General features: G+C 47.3%; 1 protein-coding gene across 1 annotated transcript; it reads right to left on the bottom strand.

Annotated features, from left to right (window-relative positions):
• Positions 1–263: 263 nt before the first annotated feature.
• LOC126546252 (uncharacterized) lies at positions 264–20972 on the bottom strand. Its single transcript, XM_050194407.3, has 9 exons — positions 19410–20972; positions 16515–16766; positions 14171–14354; positions 12551–12808; positions 9899–10069; positions 7596–7742; positions 5766–5890; positions 3508–4788; positions 264–813 (listed from the first exon to the last, which is right to left on the bottom strand). Exons 1-9 carry the CDS (start codon positions 20958–20960, stop codon positions 565–567), a joined length of 4218 nt encoding a protein of 1405 aa, XP_050050364.1. The 5' UTR covers positions 20961–20972; the 3' UTR covers positions 264–564.
• Between the last annotated feature and the right edge of the window lie 325 nt (positions 20973–21297).

Genomic DNA, 21297 nt, shown 5'->3' with positions numbered 1-21297 from the left:
TGAGCGTCATTTGCCGTCTGAACTCTAGATAACGCCGCTGACGACTACACATACGCCACATGTACCGCGAACGCTCTGCTACGAGGATAGCGAGTGCACGCCGATTTAAGGGCCTGACTGGCTGTACCAGCCGTTAACCCTTGTGTCTGGAGGCAGCGGTCTCGAAGGCGGCAATGAAGCTGATCTTGCTGTTAGCAGAATGTGCTATATAAATCGCATGTACTACTCTAATCGCACCCTTTAAGCGCTACTCAAAAGGGAAAGCCATTTCTTTGTCACTTTATTTAAAGCGTATAACATGTACACAAAACAAGTACAACTAAAACAGCTGTTAGAGACACGCGCTGGTTAGTTTGAGTCATGGGTGCAATGTTCTTTCCCTTTGCGTGAAACGAAAAAAGTTAGAAAGTTATGTGCCCGCACTACAGGCCACAATGGAGAAGTTTCTCGCGGGACCATTGCACAGCGCTAAAAAGTCAGCTTGTTAAAAGATTAAAAGAGAAAGTCAGTTAAAATGTGTGCGTGAGGTGCAAGTGCAGCCTTGCACCTGCGTCAAAAGAAAAATCAGGCACGAATAAATTCGGCAAGGCTGCGCTTCAAGATCGCGCGGGCAAGCCAAGGCTGGAGGAGCAACTCTTCGAGGAACCAGCGCTGCCAGTCACGGCCGACAGAGGATACGACGATGTAGTGACCGCCTGCGCGGTCGATGCCACGCCGGATGTGAACCTCCTGTACGCCAGACCAAGAGGAGAGCAGGCCGGCCACTTCGTCTTGTCCGTGAAGCAGCATGTCGCGTAAGGCTGGGTTGGACACCTGCGCAAAGAAATGACGCCACGCGTAAGGCGCATGGTCGGCTGCCGTGTTATGCTGCGCACTGTAGCTGGAGGACAGCCGTCATCCAGAGCATCGAGTGAATGTTTTTGGGCCTTGCACAGGAAACGCATGTATTGCGGAAAGCGCTAATAAACTCATCAGTACATCACAGAACAAATGCAACAAATTCAGATGATTGAACTTTTAAATCAGCGCAAAACAAGCAGCCGACCAGTACCACAACGGAACAAGTAGGATTTCTACCCTCATTCATCGCCGCGTCCTGCGCAAGCAGGAACGGCAGTGGGACAAAGGTGGATGGGTATGAAAGTCGTAGTGGGGTAGACCATGCAAGCTGCCGAACGCTATAGTACGCATGCCTCACGTCGTACGAGCAACGTCCTGCCCGGCGGGTAATCCGCCCAGCGCAACCTTGCTGCTCTTGAATGTCGTTTTCAATTTCTAACATGAGCCAAATAAAAGCGACCAATTATATTGGCCAGTGAATGTATGACAGGCCACGACCGTTAAGAACAAAGTAGACACTTCTGCGGGAACATTTTAGCGCGACGACTTGATGGTTAAAAGCACAAGGATAGCGTGGGTTACGTGTAACAACATCAAACAATGATTACGATCTTATGTAATAAAAGCTGCGTAAAACTTTACAGGCTAGCATTACGCGCTGGCCTGTAGAAAAAGGCAAGAAATAGTAAGATAGTAGGCCACCTCTTACGCATGATAGCGATGTAGCACCGCTGTGTACCCTTCCGACCGTCGCCCATTTACTGCCACTACTGCCACTGACATCGTCTCAGCTGTTAGCTTTCAAGATGGAAGGCGTTCCTCCTGCTTAGCAGTTCTATCGGCTGCCAAACCAATGTGGACTCTGGGCTCACGCGAACCCTGCTGTGAAGACACTGCGAGCAAACTGGAACAAACGCCAGTAACCGGTTGCAGTTCCACCATACGGTGGACATCAAGGGCATCATCAGGAACATAGGGCTGTCGATTTCACGATGGGCAATAAAAGAATGAGGCAGAATGTGGATATACAGCATATTACCAATGCTACTGCAAGTTCCGTATTAAGTTAACATGCATTTAGTTTTGCCCTTAAGTGCATTATAATTTTCATGCTCTCACGTCGCTCTTCGCACTTTTTGATAACAGGGTTAGCTACGCAAAGGCGGCGTTCTCTGAGCAGCTGTTATCGCTTCGGCGGCAATTTCAGCCATATGCGCATATACTCGCGGCATTAAATGACTGGCGAAGATGGAAGTAGCCGTGACGGTTATACCGATTGCGCCATTTACCCATTTCCCCGGCGCTTCTGGAAAGTAGGCGAGCACTTGCACACACGAGTAGTAGAACTGATTCGTAAAGCGGCGATAGTTGCGGCGGCCACCAGAGACGAAAACATCACGAAAGGATTTCAGATTCCCCAACACTGGTACCAGCAAATGGCCAAACTCCGCTCCCGAGTAGATGAGGTGGTGTTCGCGGTTGCTACAAATCCAATTAATGCCCATTTGTGTCTATCAGAGAGGCAAAAAATATTGCATACTCTAAACGCTTTAGTGCACCTGATACAATCACCATTAGTTAGACAAATGCATTGCAGCTGTCCCACTACGGCACTTTAATGGCCAGCTCGCTGACATTTAAATTTCTTCCCAATACGTTATTGAATGCATGCTGCCGAGACTGGATGTCGATTGAACGTTTCGCTTGTTTTCGTCGTGGCCCATTCATCTTGCGAAAATGACCGTACGCTAGCAATACGAAGAAATTACCGATGCATAGTATAACGAAATTTAAAGGGGCATACGGCGGCTGCGCGTGCATCCCGTCGAATAGAATTTGCGCGTTACATATCTGGTCGAAAGAGCACGCATTGCTTGATATTCAACATCGTCGACTTGCCTGGGTCGTGTTTGCCGACTGTTTCCTACAGTCTGTTTGCCGACATACCTAAAGCACTGCAGAGGCTTTGACTACGCCCCTTCATGTACGACGACACGGGCCCAGTTTACAGCGGATGCTCGACTGCGCTGCCCGTGGACAAAAGTGCAGGAACCATCGACAATGATTGTCAACGTAAGTGAGTAGCCCGAACAAACAAACCAGCGAGCGAGTGTTTTTCTTGCCGAGCAATCCGCAAAACTCACGCGCATTGTAGCAGGGAGAAAAACCGAGGCAAGCGGCGACTGTCCCGAATGATCCTGCTGCAGGAGAGCCGTGTGTGTTGCGCACAGGCACCAGTTTGAGAGAAATCGAGGGTAGAATAACTTCTGAATAGGCTCAGATGATTCAGTACGAATGCCTCACTTTTAGAGACCCTTACAATTTGTTGTCTAGAATTAACGCAGTTTATTTTATGGCTAGCCTCACGATGCTTGCATCTGGTGACGCGCTGTTATCACCAGAAGCACTTTACAAGCTATTCCATCGGCCGGAAGACCAGTTGGGAAAGGCATCACATGCAGCTGTCAAATATAAATGGGCCTTTATTTTACCAAGTGGCCTGCACAGAAATGAAGACCTATGTGGTTTTCTGACGCAAGGGCCAATGATGGCCAAAGAGCACCACGGAAATATCACTTCGAAAATTTCATCACTTAAGCAATCTTTCCTCGAATATTCGCATTTGCAAATTGAACTATTCAAAGAACCCTAGAAGAGATCACTTACTTTGATGCGGACAGAGCTGCCTTCCTTTATCTCTTGCACGGGTTCATGGAGAGTTGCGTCACAAGGCAGGCCCAGATGGCAGAGGTCGCACAAGATTGACAACATACTGTAGGTCCTGAGTGCAGCCATTGTCAGAGTGTGGGTCTGCGATGATTGACTGCAGGCGTCGCAATCAGGGAAGACTATGGTGGAACTGCTGACATAACGCAGAAAGGCAGTGACGTAACGACCAGCGGAAGGCAGCTGCTTTTCAGGTCCTTTTTCAGCATCCGTGGCCTCCTCTGCAAGCGTGCTTTTGGAGAAGAGCTCTTCTAAACAATTTTTGCAAATCCGAGCACAGTTCACGGCTGTAGTCCGCAGTAGCAAGTCTTCTTTCTCGGCCCACTTCAACACCACTTCCAGGGCCACTCTCTTGGCAGAGAATTGCGATGCAGCAGCCACCAACTGGTCATCCAGGCGGGAGACGAGAAGGTTCTTGCTCGTATGCTCATGACGAGAGGAACTCTCTTGCATGACGAGGAGAATGACGTCCGCAAAAGACCAAGGGAAGCTGGAATAGGTCTTACGTGCATTGCAGTACGTAACCATAAAGCACGCGGATGCCATCTTCAGAAGAATCTGCTTTTTATCTACTTCCGACCGCGCATTTTCCATGCGGCAAGCATAATCAACTTCTTTGAAGAATCGCTCCCTTGTCGATTCTACAATCGCTCGGTACTGTTTCGCGACGAGTACTTCCACGTTGCTCTTCTCGTAGTGGCTCTTGTTGGAGGCAGAGACGTCGTTGATGAAGCCAGACACGACCTCCGCTTGACTCTTTATGCCATACTGCTTGAGTATGCGCTCCATATCGGACTCGTGGGCAGCAAAAAGCTCCTCTACGATGAACTTGTAACGGTTCCAGCCACCCAATTCAAGCAGTTTGATATTGCTACCGCCATCAACGAGGTGACTGTTGAAGCTAGAGCTAACGACTGACTCGAGAAACCTTTGGAACCTGTACAGGTGTCCGAGAACCCTGTTCGAACGGTAAGTGTTCTTGTGACCGCCCTTGTCCATAAAATCCGGGTACTCTTCGGGTCTTTCGTTCCTTTCCAAAAGAGCGGGTACACCAGTCTTTGCAAAGTCGAGACATGTCGAGATTTTTTTTGCTATAGAAAGACATGGCCTTGAGAACACTCCGCTGTCGAGCTTGTCAGCAAGGGCTAGGTGTGCGTTGGACATGACCCCAACGTTGTCGTTCAGGATGTAGTCCGAGACGAATTGCGCCATGCCGTCAACCTTGAAAGCATGCAAAAAGGAAAAAGATCAGCGACTCGTGAAGAACGTTTAAAGCATCCCTACCGAAAAACACTGAAGTTCGGCCGAGTTATAAGAATCGTTTCAATCGCGAATGAAAACGAAAGCCAGCAGACTAAACGAGCGTGGAGATGTCTCCAAGAAGTCGGATGTATACCGTTTGGAAACAGCCTGCCTGCTGACGTCTCGCGCACATGCGCACGTGGATGACATAGAAGCCAGGGGTCATGAGGCAGGTACGGGTGCAGGGCATCAAGGCAAACAAGCTACATGGCAACGTTTCGGGTACACATCTGATCAACGTATCGGGAAATCTCGCTTCTAACGTCACATTTCATGGCGACGCGTCTGTGCTGGCACACACGCGCGCTGAGACGGGTACGCTGCATTCGCTGCAGTAAACAGATTTGTATCGGTCATACGGTGTAGTGAGGTGCGAGTAAACGATATTTTGCGCTGTGAATTTGTTAGCGAATGCTAATTGTAACCACAGGAGAAAATCCATAGCGCCGCGAGTCGCCGTTTCGTATTACTAACATCGCGGAACCCATTCAACAAGCGATTCGGCGGCGAGAGTGCAATGTAGAGATGGTATACTTGATAGGAAGCCGATGCAAAATTTTCTTGCAATATATCCCCTGGTATGCAGTGAATATGAACCACTGAGAAGCCGTGCACGCCTTCTCGAGGTGCGCTCTTGCATATACCAGTGGGTGCCAGGCGGGGGGATTTGACCACACCTCAGTGCGTATTGAAGTTCAATGACCGCATTCCCGCAAAATGTGTCGCGAAACGTGAACAAAATGCTGATGCCACACGGAGCAGCGAATATCCTTCGGAAAAAATCAGCACTTCTTTAGGGCATTGACGTCCCTATGCAATTGGAATGTTTCTCTGGAAACGGCACCGCAGACTAATGAACGCCTCAGAAATAGCATGTACATGACGACCGTAATTACCAGATTAAGGTCTGATCGTTGTTGTGGAAGCTTTTGTCCGTAAACCATAGGCTCCCTGTTGAACCCCGGGAAGAACAGACTCTCGTCCCAGATGACAATATACTCGTCACCGTCCAAATCAGAGCCTGCAAATGAGACACTGTTATACGTCTGTGCTGGGCGAATTTTTTCTAGAAGCATGACAGGAACAAAAGTGGTGTTATTACATTTGTCCGCAGCGGATCTGTGCGCGAACGTGAACAGGACACGTTATGAATTTGCGCCACCGAAGTCGGGCCAGCAGTACGCCTGTCAGCATGCAGGCTTCACCATGCTCGGCATGCCGTTCGGCTACAAACATGCGCTTTGCCTTTGAATTGGGCCCTGCCCAGTGCGCCAAAGAACTTTCAAAGTCAAACCGATCGGGTTTAGTTTGACTAGTTTTTCAGACGCGAGAGAGTACCCGTGCGAGCGGGGAGAAATTTGGCGACTGTATGGACTGCACTGCCGAACGAGGTGCTTCCGTGAACAGCAGTGCAGCAGAACGGTCTCACGCCAGGAAATGTAGGGTCTCGCATCTTCGGCACACGACTATTTACCTAATGTTGCAAACCTTTCCACATTACAGTTCTAAAATCAATGTCAGATCGAATGGTAAAGCGCAAGGTGCAGACCACAGCATAAGGTAGTGCTAAAATATTAATTGTACAGATATGCAAAGGCAACATCGCGAAAGTTCTGAAAAACAGTGCAGAATATTTTGTTTACAAGAAACATCACCCGCGGAAACTGGGTCCGTTAAAAGTAAGAGAGCAATAGAGTTGGAACATCTACAACAGCCTGCGTTCAATGTTGATTGACTAGTAGTCGGATTTTGTAAGAAACGACTATATATTGTCAGTATAAAAGTGAAAGCGGACTAGTAGCTAAACGAGGTCAAATGGAATGTCGGCGGCTGCTTTGAAAGATGTGCTCCGCTGCTCGCAATCTTTAGCCGGATGTAACAGAGTGGTGGGCAGCGCTGATTTTGGCGTCCCACCACTCGAGAGTGGCACGCATTTAAAAAATACTCGCAGCAAGAAGCTCTCACTCAAGGCGCCCCTACCTTTCACGTGAAACTGTATCTGCATGTGGCTACGATCACGCCTGGCTGCCGGCGCGCAATTACGGGTGGCTCGCTCCACACCGAAACGATTTGTTCACTCGAGGTCTATTCAAGAACTATGTGAAGTTTTCGCACCATATTTAATACAGTGCGCACATTCACACGGCATAATGACAGCCAATGATTAACGGCATGCTGAACTAAAGAGTTCTCGTTTTAAGATCGGTCTTACTAGATTGTATTGTCTGCTCAAAAGAGGTTGTAGGGGATGGTGCCGGGCTAGTTTTTTACCATCTGGGGCTCTTCATGCATTGCAAACAGTGCTTTTTTTTTTGCTCCCTTCATTCCGCACCGAACTGAATTTCGGTCGCCATGGTCGGGAATGGACCCTGCGATCACAGTAGCAGAATGCCATAGCCACTAAACCTACGCGGCGACAGCATAACTGAATGGGAACGTGCATCCGAAGTATGTCGCTTCTGCCGTCTGGGCGTTGGCGGAGAGCGCAGATTGGGAATATGCTCGAAAGCACTGAAGGCTTTAGAGAAACTTTGCCATTCAAGGGCTTCATAAAACCATGGTGCATCGTCAATTGAAATATAGCGAGGTCTATGTGGGCCTGCGCTCAGTAAAGAGCGCGAGAGAAAGGTAAGGCAGGGAGGTTAGCCAGAGAAGGTAAGAAAACACTATGCATATTCTAAAACCAACTGCCATCCGCAGATGCAGGGTAGTCTTTGTAAGCTTGCCTGCCATTTCGTCAGGATGTGGCCGGTGTCCATTTGCTGGGAAAACAATACAGTCTCTCACATGATGAAGTGCGGGCCGATCGACTGCAGTGAATTTCCTCACGTCGCCGGGATGAAGACAGGGACACTTCGTCACCAGCACCGTTCCTGTGAAAATTAGCATTTTACTACGGAACTCCACATGCAGTCAGTTTTCTGTGAATAAAAAAAAACATTAACTGACATATGCCAAGTAATGGTTGTAGTTCAGTGTAGTGTAGTCTACCTGGGGGGGTTTCTGATGCCGATGTCATGCGTCTCGTTAGGGACGAGTAATAAACTCTGATACCGAACACAAAATGCCCAAACTACTATAAGGTCACGATAAGTAGTCCGTTTAACTTTCCGGTGGGCTATCCTCGCGTGTTCATTTTCCCCTTTCTCTTCACCGCTTCAATCGCACATCGAGTCTCTCGCGTTGAGGCACGAGGACACGCTCTAGATAAACTTTTATATTACAGGATAAAATTGTACGGCTTTCCCTGGTTAGAAGGACAGTCCTAATGGTATTTATGCGTTTGGCGCTTAAAGTGCCCAATTTGTTCTTCACGACACCACTCGTACCAATAAAACAGATTCCTGCATCCCATAATGCTTTAGGAGTTATGCAGAACTACCTACGGCCTGTGCAATGAACTAGAATAAAAATATGCGATACGTGCATGGGAATATGTCCATCAAAAACGAGCAAGAACTGGTGTCTTGCACGCTTACATACTGAAACAGGCCATAATATAAGATGACCTGAAGGGAATGGTTCCGAGAAAAAGAATACTGAAGATTACGAGATGCAATAGAGACATGAAAGTAAAGGGCCAGAAGACCAATATGCTTCAGACTCTTGTTTTGCCCGTTTTTTCAAGTTTTTCTTGCTGGCTTCGCTCGATCAGTGCACTCCCAAGGTGAGTGCCCGATAACAGACTGGTTCTTCACAGGGCAAGCTTTATAAGTAAACGAACAAGGTACAAGTCTTATTTGCCGTAAAACATTAAAATTGCGTGATTTGCACTGTTAACGTGGAAGTTAGCATCAAAGAGGCCAAATTTTAGGATCGGCAGCTTCATGTACACGGCTATTGAAGTTAGGGACATGTTCTGTAGAGCCCATTGCCCATCCGCTTTATTGCGATGCGTCAAATCAAGTCATTGAAGTGCCCCCTTATGAAAGATTGAAGCAAAACATCAAACAATGTACAACTTGTTCGGAACATGCAATGCCCACGGAATATACTAATCTATTATCGTAAAACAAGCAAGTAAGAAATGTGAAATGAGAACTTCTCAAATTTGTACTTCGTGAAACCGATAACTATGGAACAGTAGAATGTAGAAGCACGATTTTTCTTTTTTTTGTGATAGGTAGAGGTGTGTGGAGATGCATAAAAACATAAGTTAAAAATCCCTTCTTTTTTTTAAGTGAATTGTCAATTCGAGAGCGTCCTATTACTTTATCAAAGAAAGCTGCATTGGTAGTTTGCACACTTCGCATTTTGTATGCGACTCACTGGCGGCTCTAATTTCACAGAAACAGCGGAGAAACTGGCGAATGTTATCACGAAAGTAATTTTCGCGTTGCAGGCAATCTCGCAAGGACTGAAGTTGTCACCGTAGTGACGCGTTGTTACGCTCTACATTTCACACTGTAGAGTCGGATATACGAGAGTGGTCTGGTATACCCGCAGGAACTACAGTGCTACCCTGTATTTTTTTATTCATAGCGGGGGTACGCTCACCTAATCGTGGAACTGATATTTTAGGCTATTCCACAAAAAAAGTGGAACAAGCTGGACAGAAATGCTGAATGAGTGAAGACAGTATGGCGACTGTGGGAAAGCTACCTGGGTAGTTTGTGTTGAAATAATTGACCCAATAACCGCAATATATGGACTGTCGACTAAATATTGCCGAAGGCAGCAACGAGCAGCGTTGGTACTGAATGAAAAAAATAACAATGTGGGATTTTACGTGCCGAAACCACCATCTGATTACGAGGCACGTCGCAGTGGGGTACTCCGGAAATTTGGACCCCCTAGGGTTCTTTAACGTGGACCTAAATTTAAGTACACGGGTGTTTTCGCATTTCGCCCCCACAAATGCGGCGGCCGCGGCCGGGATTCGATCCCGCGACCTAGTGCTTAGCAGCCCAACACCATAGCCACTAAGCAACCACGGCGGATGTTAATGAACGATGCTTCTCGGTTAATACAGAACGCTCCGGAAGTATAAAGGTCAGCATATGCATTAGATTAATGAATAAAAGGATACCGGTAAGAACTGTAGTCACGGGGTCATCGTCACGTCGGCTATGTGGAACCAGGGAAGTGTACTGCACGAACACTTCGCCATACTGCAGCGTCCTGGTCTCATCCAACACGCCGAACATGTTCCGGCCCATGTTGTGCGGCACAGCAATGCGGGACTTGGACAACAGGGACTCTGTAACAACCAAGATAGGGTGCTTTGGGGTGGATGCACAGGAAGCGGCACACTACACATAAAAGGAGGTGACAGGGAGAAGCGCAGAGGAACTTCCCACAGAAATCAGACGCATGAGCGCAATTTATCCGCGAGCGCATGCTGCAGTGTACTGCTTCGCATAACTTGGGAGTGAGGACTATGAGCTTGGGTATGAAAACTTCGCCAGTCGTTTAGCCTGGAAAGCTACCGAAGAAAATCGCGATACCTGAAAGCGTTCAAGGCTGTATAATGAGAAACTTTTAAAGGTCTCAGCAAAAGAAAAGGAAATATTAGGATAACAGATAACATGCGTATGGAACCTGACCACTGGTGCGTCAAGTATTACTGCTAATAAAGGGAAAATCGGACATCCAATCGTTCGTAGGAACGAACGGGTGGATGTTTTGCTACGAACGGGTGGATGTCTTATTTTCCCTTTATTAATTCTCTCCACCTTGCGGGTTTCCGCAGAACTACTAAATCTTACTGCTATATGCATATCAGCATTTTTATAACATTCCGAGTCATTCGAAACAACCTATTCAGCCACATCGGTACCATCGACAAATGCAAGCCGTTTCGCAAGATTGTTCGTCGCTACCTAGAAGAATTGAGAAATCGCACTAGTAAACAGCTTACCTGTGCACACGCTCTACGACATCAAAACCGAGAAAAATGCTTTGCAAAGTGTATTGAAATTTGCTACATTAAAAGATTATATTTTCCTTCTGGTTTTGGAAATTTCGACATTGACTGCGATGAGCCGGCCGTGTCGTCTTTAGCTTGCATATGGAAGACTGCGGGAACGGTTACAACAAATTTCCAAGTTCCGTTTATAGGCCAGCAAAGTGGGTGTATGGAATTGTTTCGGAAGCGAGTTAAGTGTGAAGTCTGTTGAGAAATCATGTCAAGCCATACTCTTAAAAAAGAAAAGGCTGTAGCTGCTACCATATGTTACCAAGTGGTCGTCACGTATGTTGGTAACGCGTTTGCATCTCCAGTTACTCCACTGTTCCGCTAATCCCGCTAATACGCTAAACACAAAAGGTGATAGCCGTCAATAATGGGCCTTCTGCACGGTCTCCAACACCTTAGAACGGTAATGAACATATCTGAATTTTTAAAAGTGCGCTCTGGTCTACCTTATCTGTAGGGACCGGATCATTATCGTACAAAGGATACAACCCTGAAATGGCAAAGAACTTAAGTGATTATTGGTTGCTTCCTCAGCTTTCAAGTTGTACAAACAACTATAGACATTTGGCTTTGTCAGTTCTTGTGCGTGATGATCACCAGCTTATTTATGTCCACTGCAGTACGGAGGCCTCTCCCTGCGATCTCCAATTACCCATGTCCCGCGCCAACCGATTTCAACTAGCACCCGCAAATTTGCCAATTTCGTTGCCCCACCTAGTCCTCTGCCGTCCTCTACTACACTTCCCTTCTCTTGGTACCCATTCTGTCACCCTAATGGTGCACCGGTTATCTAACCTGCGCATTACATCAGCTGCCTAGCTCTATTTTTTTCTCTTATCAATTAGAATATCGGCTATACCCGTTTGCTCTGATCGAAACCGCTCTCTTTCCGTCTCTTAAAGTTATGCCTAGCATTCTTCGTTCCATCGCTCTTCGTGCGCTCCTTAAATTATTCTCAAGTCTCTTTCTCAGTCTCCAAGTATCTGCCCCATATGTCAGCACAGGTAAAATGCACCGCTTGTACAATTTCCTTTTCAATGATAGCGGCAAGCTTCCAGTCAGGAGCTCACGATGTCTGCCGTATTACATCCAACCAATTTTATTCTGTGAATTTCCTTCTCGTCATCAGTGTTCCCTGCGATTAGTTTGCCTAGGTAAACGTACACTTTCAGATTCTAGAGGCTGACTTGGGATCTTGAACTGTTGTTCCCTTGCCTGGTTATTTATCATTATCTTTCTCTTCTGCATATCAATCTTCAGCACCACTCTTACACTCTGGCTGTTAAGGTCCTCAATCATTTGTTGCAACTTGTGTAATCTTGTGTGCGGACTGGTTAAACATTGCTTTTGTTCAAAGTTTAATCTCAGACTGAGGCAAAAACTGACCACAATTGCGCTGTAAAGAAAGCGAAATGTCCGCTCTCAGGGGAGACTACACGGGGTCGCAATGGGGAACATGAGCGACAGTTTCACTAGCTAGCTCACCCGTCTTCTTGCAACGCTCACCAAGAAGTTTCCGGATCCCGCGGCAACATGCAACTCGTCGTCTGATCAAATAAAGCTACATCGAAAAAGCATGTTATGCCTTATGCGCTCACTTGTTTTATATTCCAGGTTTGTCCCGTTACCTATCATTCAGGGTAAAGTGCTTAGAGACCATTGCTATATACTATGCAATGAAAAAAAAAAAAGAAAAACGCGAGAGCGAAAAGCAGTAGTGTCGGACAGAGTGCTGCAAGTAGAAAAACTACTAGCATCGCTTACCCATGGATGTCCTGTATACCGCGAATAGCATGGAGCGCACAAAGGGGTCCCGAGTAAGCGAGAAACCATATCGTGTGAGCTGGTTGAACGGGAGCGCAGAGCCGACGTACGTGTCCAGCACCTGGAGCGCGCTGCTGTCGCAGACGAGCGCTTCTGTGAGAAGCATTACCATGCGTTGCTGCAGGCAGAAGAACATGCGGCTTGGAACACCGAGCTGTTCGAGAAGTGTGATCAGTTGACGGTTGAGAAATACTGGACCTGGCAGCAGTAAGAGATGGAAAAGAGCAGTTGTACAAGCGATTACACGCAGTCACCAGTACGGCATGGAGGCAATAACACTGTACCACAATACAAGAGTCAATTAGAACGCCAAAGAGGAATGCCGCCCCGCTCGTCTTCGAGAAGCGCACGGTACAGAGGCCGGCAGTTATCGACAGTAAGCCCAAGCGACAGCAGTAACAGCATGACGGCTGCGGCAGTATGAAAGTTGGAAACGGCGCAACATGAACTGAAGTATTTAGCACGGAATTAAATTCCACCCGTTAGCACATGTCCAGCTTTGAGATTCCAGCACTACGGAAGGGACAATGCTATCTGACGGGTGGAACCTTCCTTGAGCTGCACTTAACGAAAGGCGCCTGTGAGGAAGACACTGGGGCACAACAAACCGAAAACTTTGAAGGTGCAGAGCCATTTACTACAGTAGTGCGCCATGTTGCCAGTCAAAGTCCATTGCACCGTTACTTGTAAGGCGCTACTAACAATGCCAGCGTTTTATCCTAATAGAGCTATGCGACATTTATAAATGCCCGTGCAACTACGTAGACAAAAACATAGCTGCTCGTCAGCTACCGCCCTTCACAAAGTGCCTATAAACCATAGTCTACAAGCCTGTAATAGATATAAAACCTGTCTATATACAGTATATAAACTTTTGTACAAGATGGCTTCAATCAACCTTACTCGACTATACTTTCCTGAATCACTGCAACAGTACATTTCAAAATAAATTTGCAATAGGCAACACTTTCCTAAGCAGGTGTCGCAGTAGCCCAATATTGCACAGTACAAGGTGATACAAGACCTCGAGTTACGTAAATCGCTTTACGACACCGATCGTAGGAATATTGTGCATACGAGTTCCGACGTTTCTCTGAAAGTACCAAATATTGTAGGTATTGTTAGGGTATGTAAATGCCCGACAAGCTTCTGTTTTCTACTGCGAGTAAATTTACTTTGCCATTATATGCACCCGCACATGTATATTTAACACGTTCGCCATTTAACCAACCACTGGACATGATGTCGCACTCTTATTTGCAACCTCCCTGAAGCGCCTACATTCACAAATTTCTATAAGCGTAGCACGTTAACTGAAGAAGCCTGACCCAATGGAAAAAAAAAAAAAAGACTTGTCACCGACGTTTGCGAAGACTAACGCAGACGGAAGTAAAAATCAAATAAGTCGAAACAAGTAACTAGTTAACAGGTAATTTATACCACCTGAACGTGCAGTGCAATTTTTACACCATGCTCATACCATCAAGATGCGAGTACGTCCCGAGTTACCGCGAAATTATACAGGAAGAGCGGTGAATTAAGTGGTCACTGCGCACTTACGAGGAGCCGAAATTTTGATCACTTCAATGCTCTCGGAGTTGACGCAGTTGAACTTGCGCATGCTCTTTCGTAGAACCAGCTGGCGTCCAGGAAGCAACGGATTGTGACAAAGCATGCCTTTGTACCCGGCGTAGCGTATCTGAATGGCTGACGGTGTCTCAAGAAGCTTCAATTTCTTGTGCACCTATCAAAGAAACAAAATCGCTTTTCACACTCTCTTAACTAAAGAACCTTTCTCTGTAGGCGTATAACGCCACTACCTCTTTAGACTTTTTGGTGGGAAAGGCAAATGAAAAGGCATTCTTGAGTAAAAAAGGACTCCTAGTTCGCCTTGTTTGAGGCATTAAAATCTAGCATAACTAGAGACATTCCGCATACGTTCGATACTGCGAACCTTGCACAGGTTCACGCAGGAGAGAGCTCACGCAATGATGAGCGGGAACGTAGCCAGCTGAGGGAGACGACGAATGCGCAAGCAACGCCACTTGCGCGTTAGAGCGGTTGGCACCGAGAATTCCTTAAACAGGCCTGGTTGACAAGCCGCAGAGTGAAAAGGCCTCGCTTGTGGCAGAACACAAAGCCCTGGAAACGGAAAACTTCACTTTCCCGCAAGGTCTCCGAGCTCGAGCAGTAATCGAGCTCTAACAACATCGAGATCAAGGGTATTCCCGGTACTCAGGGCGAGGACTGTCTCCCTGTATTGGGTGGAGAGAGAGTTCGCAGGAAAATTGGATGTCCCGTGAGTTGCTCTGGTATCGATGTTCACCGAGTCTTTACTAAAGGAAGAGAAGGGCAAGGAAAAATTGCGTAGATTCTGTTCTCGAAAAAGATTATATCAGCGAGGTACGAAAGGCACGGCTCTGCCTGAGTAACATCGACAAATTCGACAGCAACTTTTCTATATTTGTCAGCGACCACTTGACACAACTAAATAAGGCACTTTTCCAAAGCACTGGCGCTAAAGAAAGCTAATGGGAAGCACTTGTGGACGGATAATTGTCGAATTAAGGCTAGAACGACAAATGAGAGCCGTGTTTGTAGCATTCCTGATGATTCTGACCTTTCCATTTTCAACTAATTGGCTCTATTCCGACCCTTAAATGTCATTACCATTCAGCATGGATTCCTACCTGTGAGCATCTTCACTGATTAAGTTCATGTTGCACAACAACCATTCAATCATCCACTTCAATGCTAGAAGTCTCCGCAAGGATTTCGATTTACGGAACCTGCTTTCTACCCTTAACACCTTTTGAAGAACATGGGCGTCTGAAACCTGGCTTAGTAATGATGACAAGGACCTATTCTGCTTTAGCTCGTATGATTCCAAGTACTTTCACAGAGACGAATAACCACGGTGGTGTAGCTATATTTGTCTCATCTAATATTCCATACAAATGCTGGCATGACTTGGTGTTTATTACTAAGTGTGAATCAGTATTTGTTGAATTTGATTCACCCGTGTTCTGTATAGGCAAGAACTTAATGTTTGGCTGCATTTATTGCTCACCTTTAGTTGCAGATTTCTGTAGTTCCCTTGATTAAGCCATGGAGAAAGTATCATGCGCTAATTGTAACGCAATGATCATGGGCGATATAAATTTTAACATCTTGCATACCACTTCATCTCATTTATCTAGTTATCAAGCACCTTCCGTAGTTTAGGATATGAATGTTTAAATACTCTCCATACTATTTCCCAACATTGCGGATGGCACGTTGATTGGTCACGCATTATCAAACTTAACAGGCTCACCGGATGCTGGCACTGTTACCACCGACATTACCGATCACTACCCTATCCTTCTACGCTTTCGCAAGAACGGTATCTTAAGGAACACTTCATACTACAGAGATGTACTTGACAAAGAAAAGTTCCTTGTAGCCCATGGCGTTACTGGGCCACATGACAGGGCCTACTGCGACAGCCTTTCTATTGTACACTCCAGAGGTGGTATCTGATATCTGTTAATGCTGCGAAAGTCGTCAAAGACAGCTGTGAAGATGTATTACAAGAATAAGTGGGTGCGGTAGCGTTAATCGCCCTTTATTATCACTATTGTAGCGCAATTGTGCTCGCGGTAAAGCTTCGTCGATGTCTTACACGACGTACGTGGCACTAGTCGGAGCACTAGGAAGCGACAAAGCGAACGTGTTATCACACACTTGAAGGCAGGTACGTGCGTTGGTTACACAGAAACCGCGTCACACGTCTAGGACCTATGCTGTACCTCTAGGATGAGTCGCACATGTGGCGTATACGTGCTTCTAACAGAACCGGCGCTCTGTACATCGGTGCCTACGGGTGGAAACAATAAAAAAAAAACAATGTGGCTACACGCACCTCTTTCAGCAGCTGTGTAGAAATCATGCCGATGCCATCCGAGAAAACGTACTCTTCGTTTGTTACCGAATGTTTCGCTCCTAAAATATCCGGGACTTCTAGCACAGAGTCGCTGAGGAGGGGAACTTTCACGGATTCTTCTGTGGATGAAAAACATTGGCCCATGCGTGCCATCTTCTTTGCGGTGTTGGAGATTCCGCTGAAGTCGCCCATCCAGTAGCGGATCATGTCGGTGGAGTAGCCCTTGCCATCCTAAGAACAAATGACGAAAGCGAAAAAGTCAGGTTCGCACGAAAGGCGTAGAATTGATTGCGATAGCAAATTATGAGACAGCTATACGCAGTAAGGTTGGCCGTTTTATTAGCTGTATAAAGTGCTGCAAACATTCTATCACTAACTAAACGAACAAGCACGTGTCACGAGTGCACAAGCAAACATGAACACATCGCAATCGATAACAGCGGACACTTGTCAGCACGCTGGCATTGTAAAGAGCAGCAGCAGCGGCAAGCGAATTCCGTTTCGTACTACCTCTTCATGAGGATTCCCCTTTAATGAGAACTAGGCGCGCGAGAACAGCGCACACGAAGCCGTCAGCCATCTCGGGTAGGCTATAGCCTTCGAACATATCGCAGAACCCAACGCAGGAAGCTCGCGCCCGCGCTCAGTCGACGTAGCGGGAGTAGAAGAAGAGATTCACGCTAACCTGCCCATTCCCCCTCCTCCTCTTAACACTCGTGCAAAGAGGTGAAGCGACAGGACGTCAGCGAGGAAACACGACAATTGAGCTCTTTGTGTCTCTTTGCGCGACAGTGTTATGTCGAACCAACTAGCCCCCTGCGATATCCTCCTAGCGCGCTGAAAGTCGTTGCACACCCTCCCACCCTCCCTCCTTTGAGCGAGGGAGAAGACCACGCCGCACCAAGCCACCATCCCATGTTCATGCCACCAGATAGGCTGCTGCCAGCGTCTTGAACCGTTGGCCGTACGTCAAAGTAATTTTTCTTGATTTTCTTAATCCTTAGTTCCCGTGCCAGTGCTACAGCACAGTACGCCGTGTTCGACAGAGGAACGCTGTGTAGGGTGCATTTGGAATGAGAATTTAGCGTTCTTGCATTTCCAAGAGGGGCTGCAGGTGGCTAGAACAGCGATCGCCGCGTCATGTCCCAGTTTGAAGTATGCAGATAACCGCTGCCGCAATAAAAAATCTTTGAGGGCTCTGCGAACTCACAGTAGGCATGCATCGAGAACAGAGTTAGCTGCGCGCGACCCCCTAAAGGATACGGGTGAATTTCAAGCACGAGACACGCCTGACCATAGAGTCTTGACGTGAGGTACTAAAGGATATGTAAAGGTTGACATAAAGACCACTAGAAACTTGCACCTGCTGCCGCAGAACACACCATTGTGCCATGGTTAATTGTGACGTTGCCAGTTGTGGGCTGTCAGATTTTAGTGGACAATATTTAGGGCTATAGCCAGTCCGAACACAGGGGCCCTCTAGTTTCCTGGAAAGGTGGGCCTTGACAACTTTTGGTCTACGTATGGTCATCGTAAAATTTTCCGCGGGCTCCTGCCCCACAACAAGCAAACATCGGTTCTGAAAAACTGACGATGCCGGGTGCGCGTGTGCCCGTTAATATTTATTACTTTATAAATCCACAACAATTATATTTTGACAGTAACCACGTAGAAGCGATCCAGCTAGCTTTGTACAAGATTCGAAGCAAGTTGCGACGTCGGGAGCAAGCTATCCTGCAGCAGTTCCCATGGGGAAACTGCCCGAGCCTAGATACTACAAGAAGCATCAATGACAGGCAAAGAGATTCACATGATCCTTGGAATTTCTTGAAAGGGGTCAAATTACAAGCTAGTATCACAGGAACAGCCGTGTGTCAACTTCCAATGCACGTAGAAGAGACGAGATACTGAACGCCGACTGACCCAGCCCCAAGGAAAATTATCGGACTAGGTACTTTGATGCTCACGGACTCCAATGCGAAATATTTTATTCCCCAAACAATGCTGTACTTAAGCCTGCCGATTCTCTCCACGGCTCCTTCTGAAGGAGTAGTCGACAGTCGACGAGTATGAAGTCGTTTGTTAAACATTCACTAACCAGTCATTGAATCCTTCAGTAGAATCGGTTTGATCGGCACATTACCATCACGCGGGAGTCACTGAACGAGGCGCACCAACAACGTCCGAATGTGACTAGGGAGGGAGAGAACAGGGCAGGGCATTCGTTGATCACGTTTTTCACAGCATACGCCGTAAAATAACCTTGATAGCAAATTATGGCAGAGGCCGTTTACAGAAACTGGACAGAATTGCACCATTGGGAACAGTGATTTGGTGTTATGGGATTTCAGGCAATTTTCATAGCCTATAGAATTTGATATTGAAGTAAGGTACTTCGTTAGGCTGAAAAGACCTCGCGAAAGATAAGCTCATATAAAGCGTGCCGGTTACAATGCTACTTGTTAAACAGCGCGAAACGAGATGAAGGACGGCGAAAGAAAAAACTGCTCTTCCACATTGTGAAGGATGACCTGCGAAGCTGTCTATGTGGGCCTCTTAATGGCAAACAGCACCTCCGCCGCTGGTCGGCCCGGTATTGCACCTTGTTCGGGATCGGCCCGCGTATGAAAATTGCGGGTCCACGCGCGGACGCCATCCGCCAGATCATAGCCTTAGACTGCTTAGCTGTGAAAAAAAAAAAGGGGGGGGAGGAGTGGGAACGAAGAACGTCTGTCTTCGTCTCCCCTTTTTTTACCGTACTCGTTTTGTGCTGGTTAACAACATGGAACACCAACAATCCCGGTCGCATACCTTACTACATGCTACGACAGTAGAATCATTGCATCAGGAAGCACTTATAAACAACCTACTCACCGTAGCGTAGAACCATGTACCATGATCCCGCAGCTGGCTGCAAGAGGAAGCCAGAAGCTTGAACTGCCTGTCTCCTACAACCAGACCCTGTCGAAGAGTGTCGGTGACGACCCTTTCGATTGCCAACTGCCGGCAAGAGCCGGACATGAGCGAGTAAGATAAGTGCTGCAAATTGTCATCACGAAAGGACACGCGTAGCGAGTATTCCGCGTCGAATTTGCGAAGGATTCTGTTCTCGTTGTGAAGTTGGGGAGGAAGCAGAATAACCTTGGACGGAGTGACAATAGAACGTCGAACCAAGCGCGTTCCAGCGGGTGTCTTTGGGAGGTGAATCCCAGCGGTGCAGAATTTGGCAAACAGCTTCGGTAGGCACTGGACGATGTCCACAACTTCGTGTTCCTCGATTGCACTACGGATCGCAAAAAGAGCAGCCTCGAGGGCAGGACTGTTAGTGTGGGCAAAGTTAATCAATTCCTCTTCGAACTCTTCCAGCTTGTCCCGAGCAAGCAAAGCCATTTGAGAGTATCCATTGTTTCCTTGCTGTAGAACTGCACTTAAAGCATAACAAGCTGAGAAACCAAGGCGCGGCTTAACTTTGGTGGTGCACCGTTTCCTGATCTCTTTCAGTTGAGAACCAATCTTGTGCGTCAACATCGGAGAGTACTGAAAAGTTGTCTCCCGCTTGCAACGGGCAGTTAGACGACTAACCGCTTGTCGTGCTTTGAGCTTGTTCCTGAGACTCAACTTCACAACAGAGCTTCCACCGATGTCGCAGCTGCGCATCATCCAAAAACACGGGCATCCCAGTTGAAACACTCTGTTGAACCATGCACCATCTGCATTCCCGTTGGGCATGTCCCACCTGCAGGAATCCTCTGCGCTTCGATATAGCAATGGGACGGTGACCAGCTGAAGGTAGATGCCTATGGCGTCATGGTCTTTTTCGATCTCGTTCACAACAACCCGAAAAATGCTGCCGTATGCTATCTCCAGCTTGAACGTGCTGGAAAGGTGCTTGCATGCAGGACTGTGGCGCAAAATGAGCAGCACTTGCAGCAACTTTTCATCGTGCTTGAACGCGCAAGTCAGTGTGTAACCTGGAGGGCCATCATCGGCAAAAACTACGTGGCTTTGCGCGAATACGGAGAGGCCAGCGAAGGTTCCGAAAGAGAGAGACTCCATTGGTATATTTGTTTCGTGCGGAGCCCAACCGCGCCAAAACCCGCGCTCACGGTCCGGTATCAGCCACTGCAAATGTCCCTTGAACGGAACGATCTTGCCCAGAAAACACCACTGCTGCGCTATCTTTGAACACATTGTGCCCAACTCGCTACAGGTGGCACTGCCGTCTAGCAGCGTAATCGTGCACACAGCCTGAAACAGGCGCTCCTCAGTGTGCGTACCCGGTTGGAGTAAGACATCACTCATGCTAAAACGTATTCTTCTGGGTATGTCAATTGTAGTGAAGAATCGCTTATATAGCGAAACGGAGTCTTGCGGCTCGCCACGATGACCTTTCCACACGACCAGAAAAGAAAGGTTGTCTGCCATGTCCTCTGGCCACTCCTGAAACAGTGAAATCAGAAGGTCACTGTAATCCTAGGTACTCGTGTAAGGATACAAAAGGAAGCGTTCGCGGAGCGCGAAAGTGCACCTACTAGAGCCTAGTTACGGCTGTGTCGCGCACGCCGAAAGTGCAACCATTTATGCAACAACCGGTCCCGTGGCACGCAGTAACTGCGGTGCATACACATGAGGGCCTATGGGGCTACATATGTACGACTACGTATGACTACCGAGATATCCGGTACTACATGCAGGGTGTCCCAACTATCATGCACCAAGACAAATATATGCAAATGCCACGTAGCTGGACAGAACCAAGGTA

This window comes from Dermacentor andersoni, chromosome 1, assembly GCF_023375885.2.
Source record: "Dermacentor andersoni chromosome 1, qqDerAnde1_hic_scaffold, whole genome shotgun sequence".
In the NCBI taxonomy this organism is placed as follows: domain Eukaryota; kingdom Metazoa; phylum Arthropoda; class Arachnida; order Ixodida; family Ixodidae; genus Dermacentor; species Dermacentor andersoni.
The sequence above is the reverse complement of the archived record's forward strand: the minus strand, read 5'-3'. Positions and strand labels throughout refer to the sequence as shown.